This window comes from Lepidochelys kempii, chromosome 6 (assembly GCF_965140285.1).
Source record: "Lepidochelys kempii isolate rLepKem1 chromosome 6, rLepKem1.hap1, whole genome shotgun sequence".
Taxonomy (NCBI): Eukaryota; Metazoa; Chordata; order Testudines; family Cheloniidae; genus Lepidochelys; species Lepidochelys kempii.
In genome coordinates this window covers 26,338,203-26,358,765 of record NC_136385.1, presented here as the reverse complement: position 1 = coordinate 26,358,765, position 20,563 = coordinate 26,338,203, and the positions used below count along the sequence as shown (strand labels likewise).

The 20,563-nt window shown below is 44.5% G+C and overlaps 1 protein-coding gene across 9 annotated transcripts in view; it reads right to left on the bottom strand.

The window, feature by feature from the left end:
* BRSK2 (BR serine/threonine kinase 2) overlaps positions 1-20,563 on the bottom strand; it is a 427,682-nt gene that overhangs the window by 42,212 nt on the left and 364,907 nt on the right. For 3 of the 9 annotated variants that reach the window (XM_073347202.2, XM_073347203.2, XM_073347205.2), the window contains exons 10-14: positions 17,534-17,698; positions 16,628-16,725; positions 9,278-9,428; positions 5,185-5,250; positions 893-916 (exon numbers count right to left, since the gene is read on the bottom strand). In XM_073347202.2, coding sequence (XP_073203303.1) covers positions 893-916; positions 5,185-5,250; positions 9,278-9,428; positions 16,628-16,725; positions 17,534-17,698 — 504 coding nt within the window. The remainder of the gene's footprint in view (positions 1-892; positions 917-5,184; positions 5,251-9,277; positions 9,429-16,627; positions 16,726-17,533; positions 17,699-20,563) is intronic. The other 6 variants (XM_078853168.1, XM_078853166.1, XM_073347204.2 and 3 more) reach the window with 2 other exon arrangements.

The following is a 20,563-nucleotide window of genomic DNA, read 5'->3' as shown; positions in this document are numbered from 1 at the left end:
GGAGGGGGAGAGGGGACTTGCACCTTTCTGCACACCCTAGGTAGTGATATTAAACAGCATAATCTTGTTTAATTAGAATATCCCAGTTACACTTTATATTAAGGTTCCATTTATAATTGTTTTATAAAGGGTTAATAAATCACTAAGAGATGTTATATGTATGTTACTGACCCGAATAGTACATGTTATAGGTGGTTATAGCTATATCATTAGAAGGTGCTATAGATGGTTATAACCTCTGGTTCTAAGCATCTACTGACTTGCTGGACAATCTATTACAATTTATTAAAACATTAATACTTTATTATCAATTTAATAATTATTAATAAATGAAACTTCATCTAAAGTGTGACCATATTCCTACTTGTATCAGAAAATAAAGTGCTTTGAAGGTGTCAGAGCTGATTATTTTCTCATGGAAAAAGGACTTGTGCTAAGAGGAGGGAAAATACCCAGGAATTACTTTAGACCATGTGTGGGTTTTAGCTTCATCTTGGGTGGTGGTGGTGGGGGGTGGGGAAGGACATTGTTATTCAAATATCAATAATCAATCAGGTGTGCCATACAGACGTGAAAAGTGCAATAGGTGGGGCAGGGGTTTTCATTCTCAAGTGTCTTAGTATCTGCATAGTGTCAGAGATTAGTTTTGTGTCCCCTGACACATTAAAAAGAAACAAACAAAAGAAGAAGAGACGTACAGTGTGTGACTCCAACACACACACACACACACCCCGACACACACAAAAATGCTTCTTCCCACATCTCTCTCATTGTTAAAAAGTTTCATTTGATCAAGTCTATGCATCTATATTTGCTAACTCTGCAAGTTACAAAATCTCTCTATAAGATATAACAAGTCCAACAACAGGTATAATCCAAAACTGGAGCTTACCCCAATGCATCTGCACTCGCCATCCTTGGAAGGGGGAAATAAAGAGGGGAGAGAGAGAGAGAGAGAAAGAGGGGTGGGGGACGACGTGGAGGCAGGTGGAGAGAAGAGTACGAAAAGCAAAGTGAAATACTGTTCAGAGAACTGAATGCTCAGAATTATTGCCACAGGTGCCTCCCGCTCAGGAGACCAGGAATGCTAGGGGACAGTTTCATTTACTAGACAGTGATTTCCATACTGCACACAAACAATGCAGAAATGTCAAACTTTTGCATTTGGGAACTGGGAATTGGGAGAGAATATACTAAGGTGTTAAGAGAAACCAACACCACCCAACTGAACAGTCAGCAGAGCTGGGGGGTTGCATTCCTTGTTTTGTTTCCATAACATCTCTTAGATGAAGAACAGTTATATCAGAGTGTTAAAAAGGAGACTGATCTCTTTGCACCCATTTTGCTCAGCACAGTGTCCCTCTGCCCCTCAAACTGGCCTGGCAAGAAACACCTTTTCCTACGCATAAACTGGGAAAGGTATTGGTCATTAAAGTCCACATTTCTGAGCCAGTCTGGGAGCCCAGTGAGTGAGACTGTAGGCAAAGTTGAAACCTGCTTTGATACTAGCTTAATAGTCATGAGGGAGCATTTACTGTGTTAAAATCAGGGATTCAGATTAGCTGGGTCATGCCAGTACTTATCCCTGGGGACGCAATCCTGTGCTCCAGAATCTAATTTTTCATTTAAAATAAATCAAGTCTCCAGGCCTTAGAAGTTGCAGAAATAGCCTTCCAATCTGAATAGAGTGTAAACCAACCCTAAAAGAGGTGTGAACTGTCCATTTATCCCCATGGTATGTTGACTTTTAAGCTTGATGGTAGCAATTCAAATATTCAACACTTAATTTTTCACTGCTGATCAAAGCACGCAAGGAAGAGGTAGGATTATTTTTATTAAGCTCTCTATGCCCTGATTGGGTTGTGAGCTAGATTGGGAGACTACAAATACTTATTATTTCTCCAATCTGATGTTTGATTAATGTGAAAAGCTCTGGTTTGATATTAAACCAAACTCCAAGTAGGATAGAAACATCATTCTCTCTCTCTCTTCAGTTTCTGTAATAGGCTCCCTAGCTGCCAGAGTTACAAATGGCAGGTCAATCCTCCACAAGATGATCCCCACCATAAATGCCAAATTCAGCATTTGCCAAGTTGATTTCACAGTTTACTTATAAACACAGCCAGATGTGTTTCTTGTTATGTGAATGTTCCGAACGCTGTGCCAGGCAACATGGGGGTGATCTTAAGAAAACTTAAGACTCACATACAATTTAAAAAAAAAGTCACTATATTGTACATTGACAGAGAGGTGGAAAGAAGCATTATAGTGAGTGCTTTTTCATATGCATGAGTGACACTCCATTGATACTTGGTTTGGAGTTATAATTTGGATAAGATCCTAATGCACATGCATAGGGCCAAACCCTGTTCTCAGTTATATCAGTGAAAATTCATTTAAACGGATATAACTGAGAGCAGGATTTGGCTCCTACTGTGTGTGTATATATTTATAAAATACACCCATACTCACACACAGTGTACTGAAATACATACATAATGTGTGTATATAGATTTATCCACTTTTCTTTCATTGTGAGTTATTTTCCCCAAAGGGAAAGGCACTGAGGATTTTAACAAAGAACAGAAAGCAAACTGAAACTAGGGGAAAGGGAGATGGGAAATGAGGTTAAAAAAAAACAACAAACCCAGGACACAATAGACCCAGCAGCGCAGACATGTGCATTCCCTGCAATACTGAAGCAAGTGAACTACGGAGCTGCAGCAACCCAGATACAGAAGAAGGAAAGCATTGAAAGGAGCGAGAGGGAGCTAAAAGAGAGAAAAGAGAGAGGAGAAGAGAGGGACAGTGACCTCAGCTACTAAGACAATCATGTGCATCTAGAGGGGGAAGATCCTTAAAGATGCAGTATTCCTTTTAAAAAAGAGAAATAAAAAAACTGGAGAATGAAATGTTGGCCAACGATTTAGTGGCCACCATGATTAGTTAGCCCCAGAGGGATCATTTTGCTGGGGTTCTCTTTGCTGCCCTTCCTTCCTCTCCTTGCTCCATTAGTAGATCTGAAGACTATTTCCCCTTTGCCTCCCACTTCTTTTCTCATCTTGGAGACCCTTTCAGCTTAAAACCCAGAAAGATAAAAATGTGGAGGAAGGTGGCAGGGAATGTGCCAAACCATCTCTTTCCTCATCGCTCTCCTTTCAATCAAGAGGCCCCAAGGAGGTTCTCCTGCAGAAGCCCAGCCCAGCCCAGCCCGCCTGCCCTCTGAAAACATCTCCTCTGTGATGTAGCTAGAAGTGAAGTTGTGTCTTTAGGGGATTCTCCCAGCTGTTCCTGAAGTGTCATCTTCTCCACCCTTTGCACAGCTGCAGAAGAAGTGCAAAGGGAAACCAATGGAGCTCGCGTCACAGACTAGATGAAAAGGCCTCTCTGTATCTATGACCAAATCCTAAATGCTGTGGAAGGGCTGTTTTTCTGAGCAGTCTTGGAATAATTTAGATAGGGGTAACAAGAAATGCCCAAGCTTCCAGGAATTCATCAGATCTTGCTTTCTGGTTCAGTGAGGGATTACAGTGGGGGATATGAGAGGTCTGTAGCTACGATAACAGGGCTGCAAGTCTCAGGAACCAAGTTTGAGTGCTCCATTGGCAATCCATTACCTCTTCCTGGACACGAGCTTTCATGAGATCCTGACAGCTTGGGTGCCCTGCTCATTTCTTGCTGGGTCTCATACAAGTGAGTACCTGGCATGCTGTCTCAGGATCTGTCCCTCCATCTGCTGGCAAACTCAGTGCTCTACCTACATCTTTTCTGTGGCAGCCGCAGGGCCCTTAAACAGTGTGTTCAACTGATTGTGTCAGTCTGTGAAAGGCTGATAGGAAGACTGTCACCCTCACACATGGAAAGTCTCAAAAGGTTTATATTTAAAGGGCAATGATTATATTAAACTGGAAATGTTTCTGTATAAAGGGAAGCAGGGTTCCTCCAGATTTTTTGTGGAACCTTGAGAAACCTTCAACTTTCCTCCCATTTCAGTGCCATGGAGCAGCCTCCGTCCTTCTGGCTGTGGCTTTTGTTGCTGGCCCCTTAACTGGATGGATTTGTGCGTTAACGGCACAATATAAATATTCAGTATTGTTGTTATTATTACAGACTGTTAATTGACAGGGTGTTCCCTCTGCTACCCACTTTCCCCATGAGACGTGCTCATGGCCCAATGGACAGGAAATCCCATAAAGACATAACCACACTGGCTCAGGGTGTAAGAGCGAAGGACTGAGGGAAAGGTCAAGGGTTTTTAAGCACTGTCTTTATCATGTAGCGTGGGAGGGCTACAATATGGTGTGGAATTACCATTGCGTTATAGCTTCCTGTTAGCACCAGAAATGAGCTCCATCACTCTGGTGTTCAGTGTTTCACAACACCCTCTTCCTCCAAAAGGCGAAATTAATTTTGTAAATGAGCCCAAGAGTCTCTATTTAAATTCCCAAATTTGGCGGCCTCTCTGCCCCAGCCCCATTTGCCCCTCTCCGCAGCAGCTGGGAGTTGCCCCTTTTGCTTATTCTTTCCCTGCTACCTGCAACTATTCCCTGAGTCACTGAGTCTGCAGCGTCCTGATTCAATCTCCCCTCTAACTATTCCTTCCCTTTCTCTCTCTGGCTCGTGCATCCACAACAGCCTTAAAGAGCCTGCCCCTTGGCTGAAGGCATTTTTCTTCTGAGCCTAAAACTTCCCACCATTGCTACCGCTGCCTCAGCCGCACTGGAGTTGGCAATGATGGGAGTGTAGTGTCGACAGAGCTCCACATGGCTGCTGGCCTTTAAAGCCCAGAGTTTTCTGCCTTTCTTACAGCAGGTTTAGATAACACGGTGGTTTAAAATACCAGTCCCCTTTCTACACTGGTACACTCCCACCATTGTGAACACCCAGGGAGGCTGATTCAGTGGTAGCAATAATATGAAATTTTAGGGGGAAATCCTAAAATCCAAGCCCGTGCGTGAAGCATTTGGGGACAGATTCATATGAAGGGTTGTATATAAAAATACATAGCATTCTACAGCAGAAGACACACACAAAATCCCCCCAAATCCCCACAAAACACCGCCCACCCTCCCTGGCTCTCTTTAGGCATGAGCAGCTGCATCCCCATATGGAGAAGATAAGTGCTGCATCTTTAAGGTCTCAGCAGTGAGGTAGAGGAGAGGAACAGATTGTCAGTGTTTATACCTTTCTTCTTTGTTGAATTTGGGATTGGCTTCAGAGATATCCAGGCTTTTACTGAACATTGTTTTACTATGGCAGGAACAAAGTGAGAAAACAGAGTTACTAATATGGACATTCATAAAAGAGATTCACCTGAAAGCGTCCCTGACACTAAGCCCTCCCGACCCATGTCCTTTTTAAAGCAAATCTCCAAAACACCTTTCCTGCTCCTTTCCAAACTATGGCTCCATCCTGAATGGTGCTGATCATCTCTCGAAGGTGCTGAGCTTCCTCAACTCCCAGTCCCACTGGCTTTGGTGAGAGCTGAGACCTTAAGCACATGGCAGAATCAGACCCCAGTAGAAGTATTCTCTAAGAGTAGACTCCTAGCCTCTCGTGGTCTGTGACCTCCCCAACAAACACACCCAACACCCTGCTCCCCGTTACTGCACTGACAACCCCAGCTGGAGTCCACTTGCTCACATTTCTCACTGGAGATGGACCATGCTTGAATGTGAAAATAGCAAAGCCCTCCTTACTCCTGCTGGGAATCTGAAAGCCTTTCCGGGAAGTCATTAACACTAAGCACACACTGGGCACGGATTCAAAACTGCAAGCAGATCTTCTTAAAGGCCTCTTTTATTTTTCTACTCTTCATGGCTTGTTCCTGCCAGTCCCACACCCCTCTCCATCCTCAGGAAGAACCATTCTGCTTCCCAAACTTGGGTCAGAATCCCAGTAGCTGAGAAGCAGGACTCTAAAAGCCTCGCTAAAGGAGGTCTATGTTACGTGTTAGTGCCGTGTTATGTGGATAGGTGCTCTTCACAATACAGCCTGCCAGCACTGGCTGATATTTCATTCGTGCTATCCACCTCAGCAACCCACAAGAAAAAGAATGGAAGGAAAATGAATAGTTGATGGAATCAACTTTAGGAAGTTTGATCAAATCTTCTCAACTCTGACCCTTGCCACTGTGAAAATTCTGGCACCCCAGCAGAGGTTCCAGCGGCTGAAGGGGTAACAGGTGCCACCTAAAGGAGGGGCTGTCCATTTCACAAGATTCTTAGTGCCAGGAGGTGTCTGCAGTGTTCCGTGCACCTATCCCCTCCCCTCTGACGTTTCTCCTGGCAGGAGTGAAGCTGTGGCTTCTAGGAGGAGCCAAGCAGTCTGAAATTGGTGGGAAAGAAAAGCATTGGCAGTGATGTAGCTCAGTACCACTCTCCCCTTCAATACATTTGGGCTGGCTAAAATCAGGATAAAGCCAAATCAAACCACCAGATGTAGGCGCAGTGGGTGTTTGTGTGCTTTTAGTGTGTCACATACAGTCAGAGAAACAACAGAGAGCACGTAGAGAGCCAACACCATTGTTTCAAGCAGCGCTGGATGGGCAGCAGCTTGTAAGCTGGAAGCCAGTCCCTGTGTAGGACTTCACTTGTTCCCCTGTTCTTCTCCAGGACTAAGTCACTGAAGGGCTATGTTTTTTCCTAATGCTTTCAGCACAAAAGCTCTTTTACCAACCTGTTGGGTTTGAGTCCCCTATTTCAAGCTTGAGTGGCTACTCTAACAGGATATCAAGCCCATAATATCAAGATTAGAGGCTCCTGTGGTCCCAGACAAGGTGCCAAGAGTGTTGTTTATCCACATACAACTGGAGGCTATCACATGCATACCCTTTCTGCAAATAAACAGATGTTCGCTACAGTGGGACTAAAACACAAGTCACAAGGGAGTGCTTTGCCCACTGAGCTAGAGAAGCATCTCTGGTAGCTTGTGAAGGAAGCAATGGGTGTATATTTCCTGGTGTTTACACAGTCATTCATCTCTAACTAGGACTGTCTCCTCAGTCTCTCTTCACCTTCCGAGTGCAGTACAATCCTCCTGGAATACAGCAGTTTCTATCCATCTGCCCAGACTGAGACTATCAGGGCAGCACCACCCCCGTGAAAGACACCGGGCTAAGAAGAAGTGCTGCAAAATCCACCGTCTGGGGGTCACTTGCTGCTGAATACTATACAGCTAGCCTTAAAAAGCCTGATTCTTGGCGCAGGCACCTAGCGTTTTGTTACTGACTGTTCTGACAGATGGTGCCCCTATCAGCAGTGCACCATCCCCAGACACTCTCCGTGCAGTGGCATGTGTTAATGAAGCCGGCTCACGTTATAAATAATCACACTGCCAGCAACTCACCCTGTGCCGTTGTCATCTACAGATGTGGAGAATAATGAAAGCCTGAGCCTGAAATAAAATAGCACCTTCCCCTTAACCTCTTCCAAAATATGCACCACTGAACTGGGCATCATCCCGCAGAATGTCAGCGTGTGCCCCTCCACTGTCCTTCATCAGATCTGTATGTTTTGCTTTAGCTGAAGTTGTCTGCTGCACACACACTCCCAGTGTATCCCTTTTGATTGACCCTGACACCTCTGGCATGAGTCCTGCCTTTTTTAAGCTAAAGACATCCCTCATTGAAATGCCGCCAACGCATCTCTCTTCAGTGTCTCTGAGATAATCTCAGACATTCCTCTTGTGTCTCTTTCCACTGATCACCTCATATTGCAACATTTTCCAATTGTGGGGGAGAAGAGGACATTCAAAGCAAAACAGAATATGCTGGATAATACGAGCCCTTGATTTCCCCTTTTTTTAGCTTTCTGACAACTTGTTATGGACTCCCAAGCCAAAGGTGAGAGATGGCAGGGAGTGTTCCAACTATCAGAACACATCAGGATCAGGCCAGGAAGCTCTAGGCTGGTTGAATGACTTGCTCCTAACTCAATTTGTCTGTCTCACCATTATTCCTGGTTCCTCTTTGTTGTTCCACCTAGGTAAATGCTCCCCGCAAGCAACTGCAGAGTACAGCAGCTTACTAAGGCAACAAACTGTCTGCAGCTGGGTGCTGAAGTCCGCACACTGCACCAGAGGCTGTCTCATACATGAGAACTTCATGGGCAAACAGGACCTCCAGGTACCAGGACTGGATTAAAGGCGAGATGGGGAAAAGGTGGATGTTTGATTCTAGTGACTACTGCTTGGTAACTGTTTGTTCCCAGAGTGCTCAGTCTTATTCTTCATTCTACCTTCTTTGACATCCGCGGCCTCTGTGAAACACACGTTTCCCCGAAACAGCTCCCTGATCACTATAGAGATCCTTTTATTTCACTGTTGGGGGAGGGGGAATAAAGCTGGTGTCCTGTCTGACCTATGATGCGGAATCTTTCAGACATTGAATCTTAAGGATACCCAGCCATGGATCCCAGGAATAAATCCTAGCAGCTCTCGGGGAATAGCTTTCTTCACTCAAGGGTTAGAACTGCCTCAGCCATCCAACAAGAATCACAGGCAGTTCTAAGGGCCTCTGAACATCTTTATTTCATGCTCTTCGCCCAGCTGCCAGCCAGCAAAAGGAGCTTCTGGGCACAGGAGACTCTTCCTGAGCAGATCTTAACAGCTGAGGGAAAAGACCATGTCACAAAAGCTGAATTACAAGCTAAAGCATTGACAGTATATGTACATGTGATGTTCTTTGATACAGATTGGTATATCTCTGTGTTGTTCCAAATACACATGCTTTCCTTCTGCCTTTCCCTGGTGTGGCCCTCCTGTAATGAGCGTGGAAACCATCTCCATGGTATACCACAACCAGAAGGGCAGCTTGCACAGCAGTTCCCCTGGGGACACCATTCCCCCCCACTCCTCTCCAGCATACCACAACAGCAGCAGTTTCCTTGCATATAAGAGAACTGGAATGATACATACCCACCATGCTTAAGAAATCCAGTGAGCTACAAGCGTCAGGGCCATACTGAGTTTGACAGCAGCCCTGAGAAGCACCCAAAGGAGTCAGGTAGGGTTTCTCCAGATTCATACTATTCTCATGACACCAGTTTCAAGGGTCTCAGTAGGATTCTGAGTAAAAGGGTTCAATGGACAGGACCCTCACGCCATGGACAGAACTGATACGCTGGTGCCAGTAACCATGAGCGCTGCTGGATGTTTCCACGAATGCTGGTGTGGATAGAACATTTTCTCGAACTCCTCCTGTGTATAGGGTGTAGAGGGGAAGTAGGGGAGGCAAGGAGTACGGGGTTCATCTTTCCTGGCTATGGGGGCTACCTACCTCTGTCCATGCTGTGCCATTTCAATAGCTCTGCGAGCTGGGACTGGGGAACCGCCATCCGTCACACTGAGAACCTCCATCGACTTCCGCTCTGGCCGCCGCTTCCCGTGCCGGTTCAGCATTGGGGAGTCCACACGCTTCCTAGGGGGATCTTTGTGCAGAGAGAATGCAGTCAGCTGAGTCTGGCTGTGGCCCATCTCCTGTGGTTCAGGCTGGCCCGGCCTGGCAGTCCTCCCTCAGCAATCCCCCTTGCTCATCTCCCCCCACAGAGAGCGAGGTGATTGTCCCCTGATGAAGGGGAAGAAACATTTGCAATCTCCTCTTGCCCAAGTCACAAATTTCACCTCTTCACAGCGGCCACACAATGCATGTGTCTCAGATGCTGCTTGCAAACATTCAAAACATCAGTCAAGGTTGATCTACCGAGCATGGGATGGGAGGGGAGTGAGTGGTGGAGGGAAGAGAATGCTGTATGAAGAAGGCCTGAAAGTTTTGGGGTTTCTTTCCCCCCTACTTTCTCTTTACATGAAAAATTAAGGTCTTGTCTAACCTGGGTGACTCTATGGTGACTGGAGAGTGAGAGAAATCTATATATGGTGCTTATATGGCTCCATGACTGCAGTAACTGAGCACTTCACAATCTGTAGTGTGTTCAACCTCACAACACTCCTGTGCGGTAGGCTAGTACTATTATCCCTATTTCATAGATGGGGATCTGAGGCACTAGAAACCAGATTTCTAAAGGTATTTAGGCACCTAAAGATGCAGACAAGTGCCTAGAGAGATTTTCAAAAGCACCAAAGTGCACCATTCCTATGGAAATGTGGATCTTTAGTTGCTGAAATACCTTGAAAAATCTGGCCCTAAGTGACTTGCACAAGGTCACACAGGAAGTCTGTGGTGGGGCTGGTCTCCTGAGTCCCCAGCCAGTGCCCTAATCACTGGATCATCCTGACTCTGATGGTAGCACACCCACACCAAGAAGGACAGCTGAGCAAGTGAGAGGAGAAAGGATTTTTTTTTTTAAAGTGAGGCTGTTTAAAACCCTTCGTTTGTTTGTAACTGTAAAGACCTATCCAGTTCCAATGACTAATGAATACCTTAGAGAGAAGATATCGTTTGCCTCTTCCATTGAGATTGGAGAGCTCACAAAAAACATTCTCTGAGACCCTTCCCCCATCAAGAGATCCTGTATTTAAACCATGGGAACCCAGTTTTAATGTTCCTGGTACTTCAATTAATTATTATTATTAATAATAATTATCATCGTCAATATTGATACTCTGTTTATTTTTGTTACCCCATCCTCCACTGCTACCTCCACCCACTTGCTTGTTTCATCTCTCTCTTATGTCTTGTCTTCTAAACTGTGAGCCCCATAGGACAGGAACTATTATTTACTATATATGCAAACAATGGGGAGCACAATGGGGTCTGACCAGTGTGAGGCCTCTAATCATTTTTATTATTTATCATTAACAATCATATTTCTCCTGTTAAAAAGGAAGCAGAAAAACAAATCAATAAATCAAAAAGGCAGAAAGATCCAATAAAGCAATAACAGTGAGTGCCTTCAACTGCACACATATGAACTGGTCAAATGTGACATTGGGACAAGGTTTACAGAAATAGTTTCTTGACAGCTTTAATGATGGCTGCTTCAAACAGCTAAATCAAGAAGAGAGGCTGTTCTCCAGTTAGTCTTATGTAACACGCTACCGTTGGTTCAAAAAGTAATTGTAGCTGAATCATGAAGCAACAGTGACCGGAATTTAATTAAGTTCAATGTTTTCAGCAAAGGGATGATATCAAAGACTAGCCTGGGGACACTAAACTTTAGAAAGGGGGACTTAAAAATAAAATAAAAGATTAAGCCAGTCTGAGAGAGGCTAACTCAAAAGCAAGGAAAGGAAAATCCTCAGATGTGGCACATGGGTTACTTTGGCGGAGTAACAGAGTCACCTAAGGTATGGCTAACCCTCAACAACAAAGGAAGCAAGAAGGGAAGAAAAAACCCAGTCTAATCAAATGGCAAGGTTCAAGGGCTAATTTGAACCAAACCAGATCAAAATAGGAGACTTCAGCAAATGGAAATCCAGCCCAAGTGACACCCATAACATGGAGCATTAAGTACGGCAAGTCAAACGTAAGCTGGGAGTTAGGAGAGAGCTAAGAAAGACTATGAAGAGCAATTAGCCAAAGACAAACACAAATTATGAGACATCTTGCAAACATATCAGAAGCAGGAAGCTTGTGGACAGGACCGTGGGTCAGCTGGCCCATCAGAGAGTAACAGGAGCAATTAAGGAGGATAAGGATATTGCTGAGAAACTAAATGATTCCTTTGCATTAAACTCCACCACATAAGATGTTGGGGAGATATCTACCTCCAATCTATTTTTTTAAACATATTAAAGATGAGGAACTGTCAAAAAACTAACAACAGCAAGTCATTAGGATTGGCTGGGATATACCCAAGACTTCTGCAGGAACACAAGGATAAAGTGACTGAGCTGCTAACTAAAATATTCAATCTCTCCTTAAAATCAGTTACTATACCAGAGGGTTGGAGGGCAGCAAATGTTGGAGGGAGCAATCCTGGGAATTACAGGCCAGTGAGTCTTACTTCAGTTTGGTGTCTTTCTTCGTTTGTGTCATAAATATAAAGGGAAGGGTAAACACCTTTAAAATCCCTCCTGGCCAGAGGAAAAACCCTTTCACCTGTAAAGGGTTAAGAAGCTAGGATAACCTCGCTGGCACCTCACTACAATGACCAATGGGGAGACAAGATATTTTCAAAGCTGGAGGGGGGAGAAACAAAGGGTCTGGGTCTGTCTGTGTGATGCTTTTGCTGGGGACAGAACAGGAATGGAGTCTTAGAACTTAGTAAGTAATCTAGCTAGATATGTGTTTGATTCTGTTTTCTTTAAATGGCTGAGAAAATAAGCTGTGCTGAATGGAATGGATATTACTGTTTTTGTGTCTTTTTGTAACTTAAGGTTTTGCCTAGAGGGATTCTCTGTGTTTTGAATCTAATTACCCTGTAAGGTATTTACCATCCTGATTTTACAGAGGTGATTCTTTTTACTTTTTCTTCTATTAAAATTCTCCTTTTAAGAAACTGATTGCTTTTTCATTGTTCTTAAGATCCAAGGGTTTGGGTCTGTGGTCATCTATGCAAATTGGTGAGGATTTTTATCAAACCTTCCTCAGGAAGGGATGTGCAAGGTTTTGGTGAGGATTTTGGGGGGAAAGACGTTTCCAAACGGGCTCTTTCCTAATAAAATAAAACCGGTTAGACATTTGGTGGTGGCAGCAAAAGTCCAAGGGCAAAAGGTAAAATAGTTTGTACCTTGGGGAAGTTTGAACCTAAGCTGGTAAAAGTAAGCTTAGGAGGTTTTCATGCAGGTCCCCACATCTGTACCCTAGAGTTCAGAGTGGGGAAGGAACCTTGACAGTTGGTATGGACATATTCTTAGGATGGAAGACCAACAAACTATGAAGCATATTTACCAAGGAATATTGCTACAGGATGCTACTCAGGTTGTCACCAAAAGCCAAGGTGGTGCATAAGAATGCCACGGATGGGCACAGACCGAACAGTCAGCCACACTGTCTTAAGGACCTACCGAGAGATTGATCTGTGGTGTGCTCAATCTGCAAGGAGTCTACATCCCTTTGGGATTTGCCTTTGTGATGATCATGCTGATAATTAAGTAACCAAGTTGCACTGATAATTAAATACAGTTATTCTGCCACAGGCTGAAGGCAGCTGAAAGCAAGTTGAAGGCAGGCTGGAGTGTGTCATGGTTATGCAGAGTTGAAGATGCGCTGCTGTAGATTTGGAGGAAGCTATGTCACATGTTCTGCTTTACAAAGGGTGCCACAACAGAAGGGCTGGACCTGCAGACTCCCCACAGCTGCTCTTCCACCACATTTTCCATTTAAGCTTCAAAGCATCGATTTGCACTGAAAGTTCCTCTGACACAAGAGAAGATCTGTCAGCTTGTTTCTCAGCTTCCAACCTCCCAGGTCCAATTTGCGACCTCCAAAGTCCGAGGACAGAAGCCCTCCCCACCGAAGCTAAACTGGTGTTAACAAATCACCAACGAACAAGATTACACAGCAACGCAGAGAGCAAAAGGAGGAAGGTTTCCTGCTTGTGTACTTCTGCTCCCAGTGAAGCTTTGCAGGGAGAAAAGTAATAGAACATTGCCTCAAATGATGAAAAAAGAAAACTTTCTCCTACTTCTCTGAGAAAGAGATATCTGCACACAGAGTGAAACAAACACAAAAAGGAAACCAGGAAGGGAAGGGTAGTTTATAGAGATAGAGTCTGATCTCCCCTTGAGCTTCAACTGGAATTCAGAAGCCTATGCTCACTGCTTGCATCCATTCTTTCCAAACTGTACCATAAAAAGAAAGAGGAAGAGTTCAGTATGTGTGCATGTACTTTTATTTGGCAAGTGCTCAGGCAACACACATCTCTGAGGAATGTGGTCTCTCAGAGCAGTTATTATTAAATCCATTACCATTTCCCTTCACCCTTCCTCTTCTCTCTTGGAGCAAGGTCAGTGCACATGGCTAATGAGAAGATATTCATCAAAAGCATGATTACTCTTACTTAAACTTTGCCCCATGTTCCTAGAGACACTGCTGGGAGCAGAGGAGAGGGAAACCCCCTCTGGGAAAGGAAGCTGATCTTACTAACACTCAAATAATAATGCTCGGGGATTCTACAACGTGCTGTCATAGCACAGTGCTATATCTGGCTCAAAGATAGCCTACCGCTGTTGGGGAACTCTTTCTCATCCTGTGTAGAAAATTCCAATTCAGATGGTCAGTATTTGAACCAGCAAGTGAAAATGTTCTGGGAGGTACAGGACTGGGAGATGGGAGGAGAGGTATATGACATAGTTAGGGCATGGCTTTGTATTCACTTATGCATTGGAGGTAATGATTCAATCACCTCTGCTACTACTGTTCAATAGCAAAAGTATCTGTGTCATAGGGGAGCCCTGTCCCTGTGTTGCAAAATCATCTATCCAAGTCAAAAGTCAACGAGTCACTGTAGGAAGTCAGGAATACACACACACAAATATACACAAAACTTATGGGGTAGTGATAAACTATACATGTGATTAAATAGATAAATTACAGAACAATGTGATAAACTGCATTTATCAGGCACCTTTGACCACATTAACTACACTCTGCCTATTAACCCATCTCCGCCAGAAGCATGCTAACGTTTCAAACTCCCTGCAGCTTCAAGCAGGTCACATTGTTAAAAATCAGCCTGCCAGGTAAGCGCTTTATAGTTTCCTCCACATATGAGATTTCTTGGAAAAACTGCACAGACCTGAAGCCCAGAGCATGAGTCTTGAATTAAGTCTTGACAGATTTAAAGTTCAATATTTCATCACACAGCAGGACTGGGAGAGTCCAAGCATTTCAATGGGATAGGCAGCACTTGCTTCTAGCCCTGAAGGTCATGAGATACTAGACTTAAAAACCACAACACTACTATGTACAGAAATGCTATTTCAGGTACTTTTCTAAAATGTTATTAGTTATGTATTTTTGATTCCCTTTGAGTCATGTATAGTTGAAGTCACTTAGATCAGCAGTTCTCACCCAGGGGTTCGAGGCCCCCTGGTGGGCCACGAGCAGGTTTCAGGGGGTCTGACAACCAGGACTGGCATTAGACTCACTGGGGCCCAGGACAGAAAGCCAAAGCTACACGTCCCCGAGCCCTGCCACCTGGGCCAAAGCTAAAGCTTGAGCAGCTAAGCTACGTGGGGCCCACTGTGGCATGGGGCCCTGGGCAACTGCCCTGCTTGCTCCTCCCTAATGCTGGCCCTGGTTTTTATATGCAGAAAAACAGTTCTTGTGGCACAGGTGGGCCGTGGAGTTTTTGTAGCATGTTGCAGGGGCCTCAGAAAGGAAAAGGTTGAGAACCCCTGACTTCAACTGTAAGGTCTTTGGAGCCAGGAATGTCGTTTCGTTCTGTGTTTGTACAGCATCTAGTACAGTGGGGTCCAGGTCTATGCCCATGGCTTCACAATGCAAATAATAAGTAACAATAGTACTACAAGACCGCTACAGTGGTAAAGGATTACCTGGCTATACAGACAAAGGGATACAATGTGTAAGCCCAACAAACGTGTGAAAATCGTTCAAAAATATCTTTAATACACAATAGTAAGCTGTGTGGTATAAATATTGCAGTGGAACTCATTCGGCATGGCCTGTTCAACTATCATGTGGTCATTTATATTTCAGGCTGATAAAACCTTTCTAACGCACCATCATCTCTCCTTCATATATGTATATATGAATATCATGTATATGTATATATATATATATGTATATATGCATATATCCATCATACTTGTCAGTTTTCCCCCTATGCTATTTTTCATAGAGATCTGATGAACACACTGACACATACATATATTAGAAAAGTACAGCTGGTCAACATTTTCCAAATTTCAATTTTTTGGACAAATATTTTCACCAAAACGTTGAATTTCAAAAATTAAAAAAAAAATAGAGAGAGAGAAAATTAGGATGCCATTTTTGTGGATTTTTCTCCCATTGTTTTGAAATATTTCGAATTTTAAAATTTGCACAAAAATATTCCTTGAAATTTCAAATTTTGTTGAAACCTGGGGGGAACTGACATTTTCACAACCCTCCCCAATGTTGTGACCAGCTCTATCGCAAAGTTTAAGTTTCCAATTTTTCAGATTTTTGTTTGTTTTACCTGCTTTTAACATTTAGAGTGGATTTGCGGATGTTCAGGAAGAGGTGACTGCTGTCATTTCCTTGAAAGACCCTGATCCTGCATACTTACCTGTACACATGTGAGCAATTCTATTGACTTTACTGGGGATACCTGCACGTGTAAAACTAAGCCTAGAGAAGACTGGGACCTAAGGGACCAGATACTGAGCAGAAAAAGATACCATGTCTCATTGATTAACTGCCCCTCTTTCTGTGCTTACATTTCAAATGATGGAGATGGTCTAAACTCTAGTCTGTGCTCTGAATTCTCAGTTAACTAAAGCTCCTTTACACCACATTGGCAGTGTAAAGTAAATACGAAGGCCTGTTACACTGCCAGAGAGGTGTAAAAGGGCCTTAGTGTAGCTGAGAAGCAGACCCTTTACTTTTAGCTCAACAGCAGAGCTGACTTCCCCAGGTTGCTGGAGCCTCACAGAACATTTGTACTATCGTATCCTGTTTCAGTGGGAAAGGGGAGGGCGAATGCCAACAGTAGGAAGATAAAGCCAAGAGGGACAGACTGAAATGGGTCAAAAATGACTGGGACCATGTTTGAAATACCTATTTCATTCCGAGGGGGCAGGTCCTCATCCTCATGACTGGGATACCTCTCTTTCCGATCAAGGAGAAGAAAATAAATCATTTTCTCTTGGTTTTCTCTGAAAACAATAAATGAAGGAAGAAACCTTCTAACTTGCTGCAGATGCCACAGAGAAAAAAAATGCAGATTACCCTTCCCCCATCAAACACAACAGTTACAAATGTTCTAAATAACCCAAATCTAATGATCTCTTTCCTTATCTGGCCCCCGGCACCATAGTATCTGAGTGCCTTGACAACATCAATAGATTTGATCCTCCCAAGGCCCCACTGAGGAAGGCAGATGTACCACCATTTTACAGATGAGGAACTGAGGCACAGGGTAAATATAAGTGAATGGCCCAAGCCCGGACAGGAAGTTTGTGTCTGAGTCAGGAACTGAAGATAGATCTCCTGGATCCTAGTCTGTTGCCCACTAGACGACCCCTCATAACACTTAGGAAAGCTGGCAGAGCTCTGGAAACTGAAGTATTTTATTTACCAACAGATGCAGGCATAGCGCAGGCAGTAACAGTGCGAATTCCCTATGCTGTCCTGCCCATGCAGGTGAGTCCTCACCTGCAGAGATCAACTATGGAGGTTGAGAGAGGTAATTCTACCCACCATATCTCCCTAACAAGGATGCCAGTTGCAATGGTAATTTATGTGATAAGGGGGCACCTATGCTTTAAGGAGTACACTGAGACCTCCCCCTTCCTCCCAACTCATTTTCACTGAACAGCCAGGGCAGGAGAAATGACTTTCAGTCCCTCCCTGTCGGGGCCATGTTCGTATCTGTGCTCTAGAAGTAAAAGGCTCCATATCCCATTGGTAATCCCCTCTAACCCTCCGACACCAAACCGATGTTAAGATTGAGTGATTGCTTACTCTTCCGACAACAGGTCCTGTAAGAGTTTATTTCGGTCGCGGAAACAGCCTAAGGAGTGCATGCTGTCTAACACGTCTGGATCAATGTCCTCCAGGGAAGGGAGAGAACGAATCTGCACCTTTCGAGGAATTGGTTGCTCTGGTTCTGGTTCATTTTTACCCCCTCTGCAATTGAGAGAGAAAGAGACAGAGACAGACAGAGAGAGGTGAACAACAAGTGAAACCCTTGCTCTGAGACAGAGGCGAAAACAACAGATGGAAAAAGAGTGTCAACATTCCATTGAGAAGTCTGGCCTTGCAAGGCTGAGAGAAATTTCCTTCAGAACACATTCAATGGGAGCTGAGAGTAATCAGCATCTTGCAGGATTGGGCCTTTAATGAGAAACTTCCCTGTTTGGGCAGAAAGGCAGTAAGAGCTCCCATCGTACCAACCCTAAAAGAACTATCAGCTGCTTAGCGTCCTGATACCATACAGTTATAAATCACTCCACTTAGAGGTGCTGCTGTGTCATGAGCAGATCAGACCTTGGGCTAAGTGAAGTTGAACAATTTCCTCCCAAAGTTTGAACTGTGAAGAAGTTGATATCACCCATCCCTAATTTTAACAGAGATGAGCTTCAGAGCAGTCCTATAGGGGTCCAAACTTTCTAAAGTGATTTGGGGTACCTCAATTTTCTGGTGCCCAACCTGAGAAATCTTAAATAGGCCTGATTTTTAGAGGAAGGTGCTAGGCACTTTCTAAAAACCATGCTCTTTATTTAGGTGCCTAAATACACTCTTAGGGTGTGTCTACACTGCAATAAAAAACCCTCAGCTGGCCTGTGTCAGCTGACTTGGGCTTGCAAGGCTATAAAATTGCAGTGAACACATTCAGTCTTAGGCTGGAGCCTGGGCTCTGGGACACGCTCCCCTCATGGGATCTCAGAGTCCAGTCTCTAGCCTGAGCCTGAACATCTAACTGCAAGTTTATAGCCTACTGCCCGAGCCCCGTGAGCCCGAGTCAAGGGATACGGGCCAGCCACAAATGTTTTATTGCCGTGTAGACGTACTGTTAGATACCTATGTTTAGACACCCACATTTGAAAATTCTGGCCCAAAGGACTTGCCCAAGGTCAGACAGCTGGTCAGTGGCAGAGCTGGGAATACAAAAGCAATCAGTAAGAGAAGCACAACACTTTTTAAAAGGTGACTAAAACAAGCTTCTTACATAATTGCCTCATTTCATTCACTAGAAGCAGGAAATATTGATTATTCACTGCAACAAAAAACTCTGGCTATACATAACACGCCAAGGTTTCATTCCAGATCCAGGAGACTGAATAATATAAAGTGCAAGCACATCGAGCATCCTTTGAGTTCATTCACAGGGCATCGAATCCTGCAACCTGCACCAAGCTCAGACAGATGGACTTGGTGCTGGGGTTCTTGCAGGAGTTGGGCAGGAAAAAATCCTGAACCTTCTTGAGAGGCTCTATGGATGCCATAGCGGCCTGAGGTCTATAGTAGCCTTTTTGTATGGTGGTCTCCCTTCCTTATGCAGAGGAGGGACATGGGCAGTGGATTCACATGTGGCACAGACTCCCCATTGTGGGCTACAGGAACTTGCACCAAATGTCCCTCCGTGCCCTTTGCAGCATGTGGAGTCGTGGGCAGAATTTTCCCTTTGATGCTAGAGGAAATAATCCAAACATGTTCTACAAATAGTCACGCAATTTAACCCATTCTAGGCTTGTGCTGATCCATGCATCTACACAGGAGAGGGATGGGGGGGGCCAGGTGCACGCTTAGTCCCTGGATGGGCTACCTCCATTGCAGGTCACAATGCACAGGAGATGGCAGCCATGGTAGGGCCGAACAGGTGAGTGGAGAGAGGTTCCACTCCTCAAGGCACCAGCCAGAGCAGCGGAACACAGCGCTGAGTAGGGAGCAAGCTGTGCCAGGAAAAGGGCAGGTACCACTTACTTCCCCGCAGGGAGCAAGGGCAAAGCAGAGACTGAACTGTGAGACTCAGAGCCACAATTCAGCCTCTGTTGTGTGCTGGGGCAGTGCAGCTATGCACTGCACCTTGGTCAGTGCAAGTGGTAAGGTGCCGATCCAGCCCATTGAGGTGGCTAAAATTCATTTCAAAGATGTATCCTCTGCAGTGGTTCACAGACTGGAGGTGTTACCGTAGATCATTGGACGCACCTGGAAAGACTTCCTAGGGATTCTTACTCTCTCTCCCATCTTGGTGTAACCATTTTTAACCTTGGAAAAAGAGTACTCAACAGATGCAGTGCAGCAGATACAGCTAAAGCCAGTTTACACAAAACACACTCAAGGCTTAATCCTGCAAGTGTTTACTGCCGGGTTGTGAAGCCTCTACTCACGTGAGTGAGCCGTTACTCAAATAATCCCAGTGAAGTCAATGGGACTGTCAATGGGGGGCTACTCTGTGAGTCAATGAAGTCAAACAGAGGTGAGACACTGCTAGCCGTGTGAGTAAGGGTGTCACCATCTAGCCCGTAATACTTACTACCATCAGTAGTTTCACTGGGGACAGATACAGCATAATGCTAAATCAACGTGGACCAGATTCTATATCCTTTACAGTGAGTAGTCCCATTTATTTCAGTGGCTCTCTCTGTGGAATAAGGGACTACTTAACACAAGTAAAGGAAACAGAATCTTGCCCTCTGGATTTTCACTGGTGTAAATAGGATCAGACTTCATGGAGACTACTCATTCAGGGCCAGATTCTGACCCCATTCCTCTGGCTGAGTAGAGTCCTACTCCACCTAAAAATCCTTTGGAAGTCAATGGGATTATTTGTGGAGTAAGGTACTCCTCAGCATGACTAAGGGTACCACAATTCTGATCCTCAGATTCTGATCAGAATACCTTACTCCATGAGCGGTCCCAATCATTTCAATGGGACTACTCCTGGAGTAAGTCATTGTCCAAGGAGCGGAAGGGTTATCAGAATCTAGCCCTCGAGCAGTAAATACGTAAGCACTGTGTCTCTGACCCTCAACCATTAAAGTCAATGAA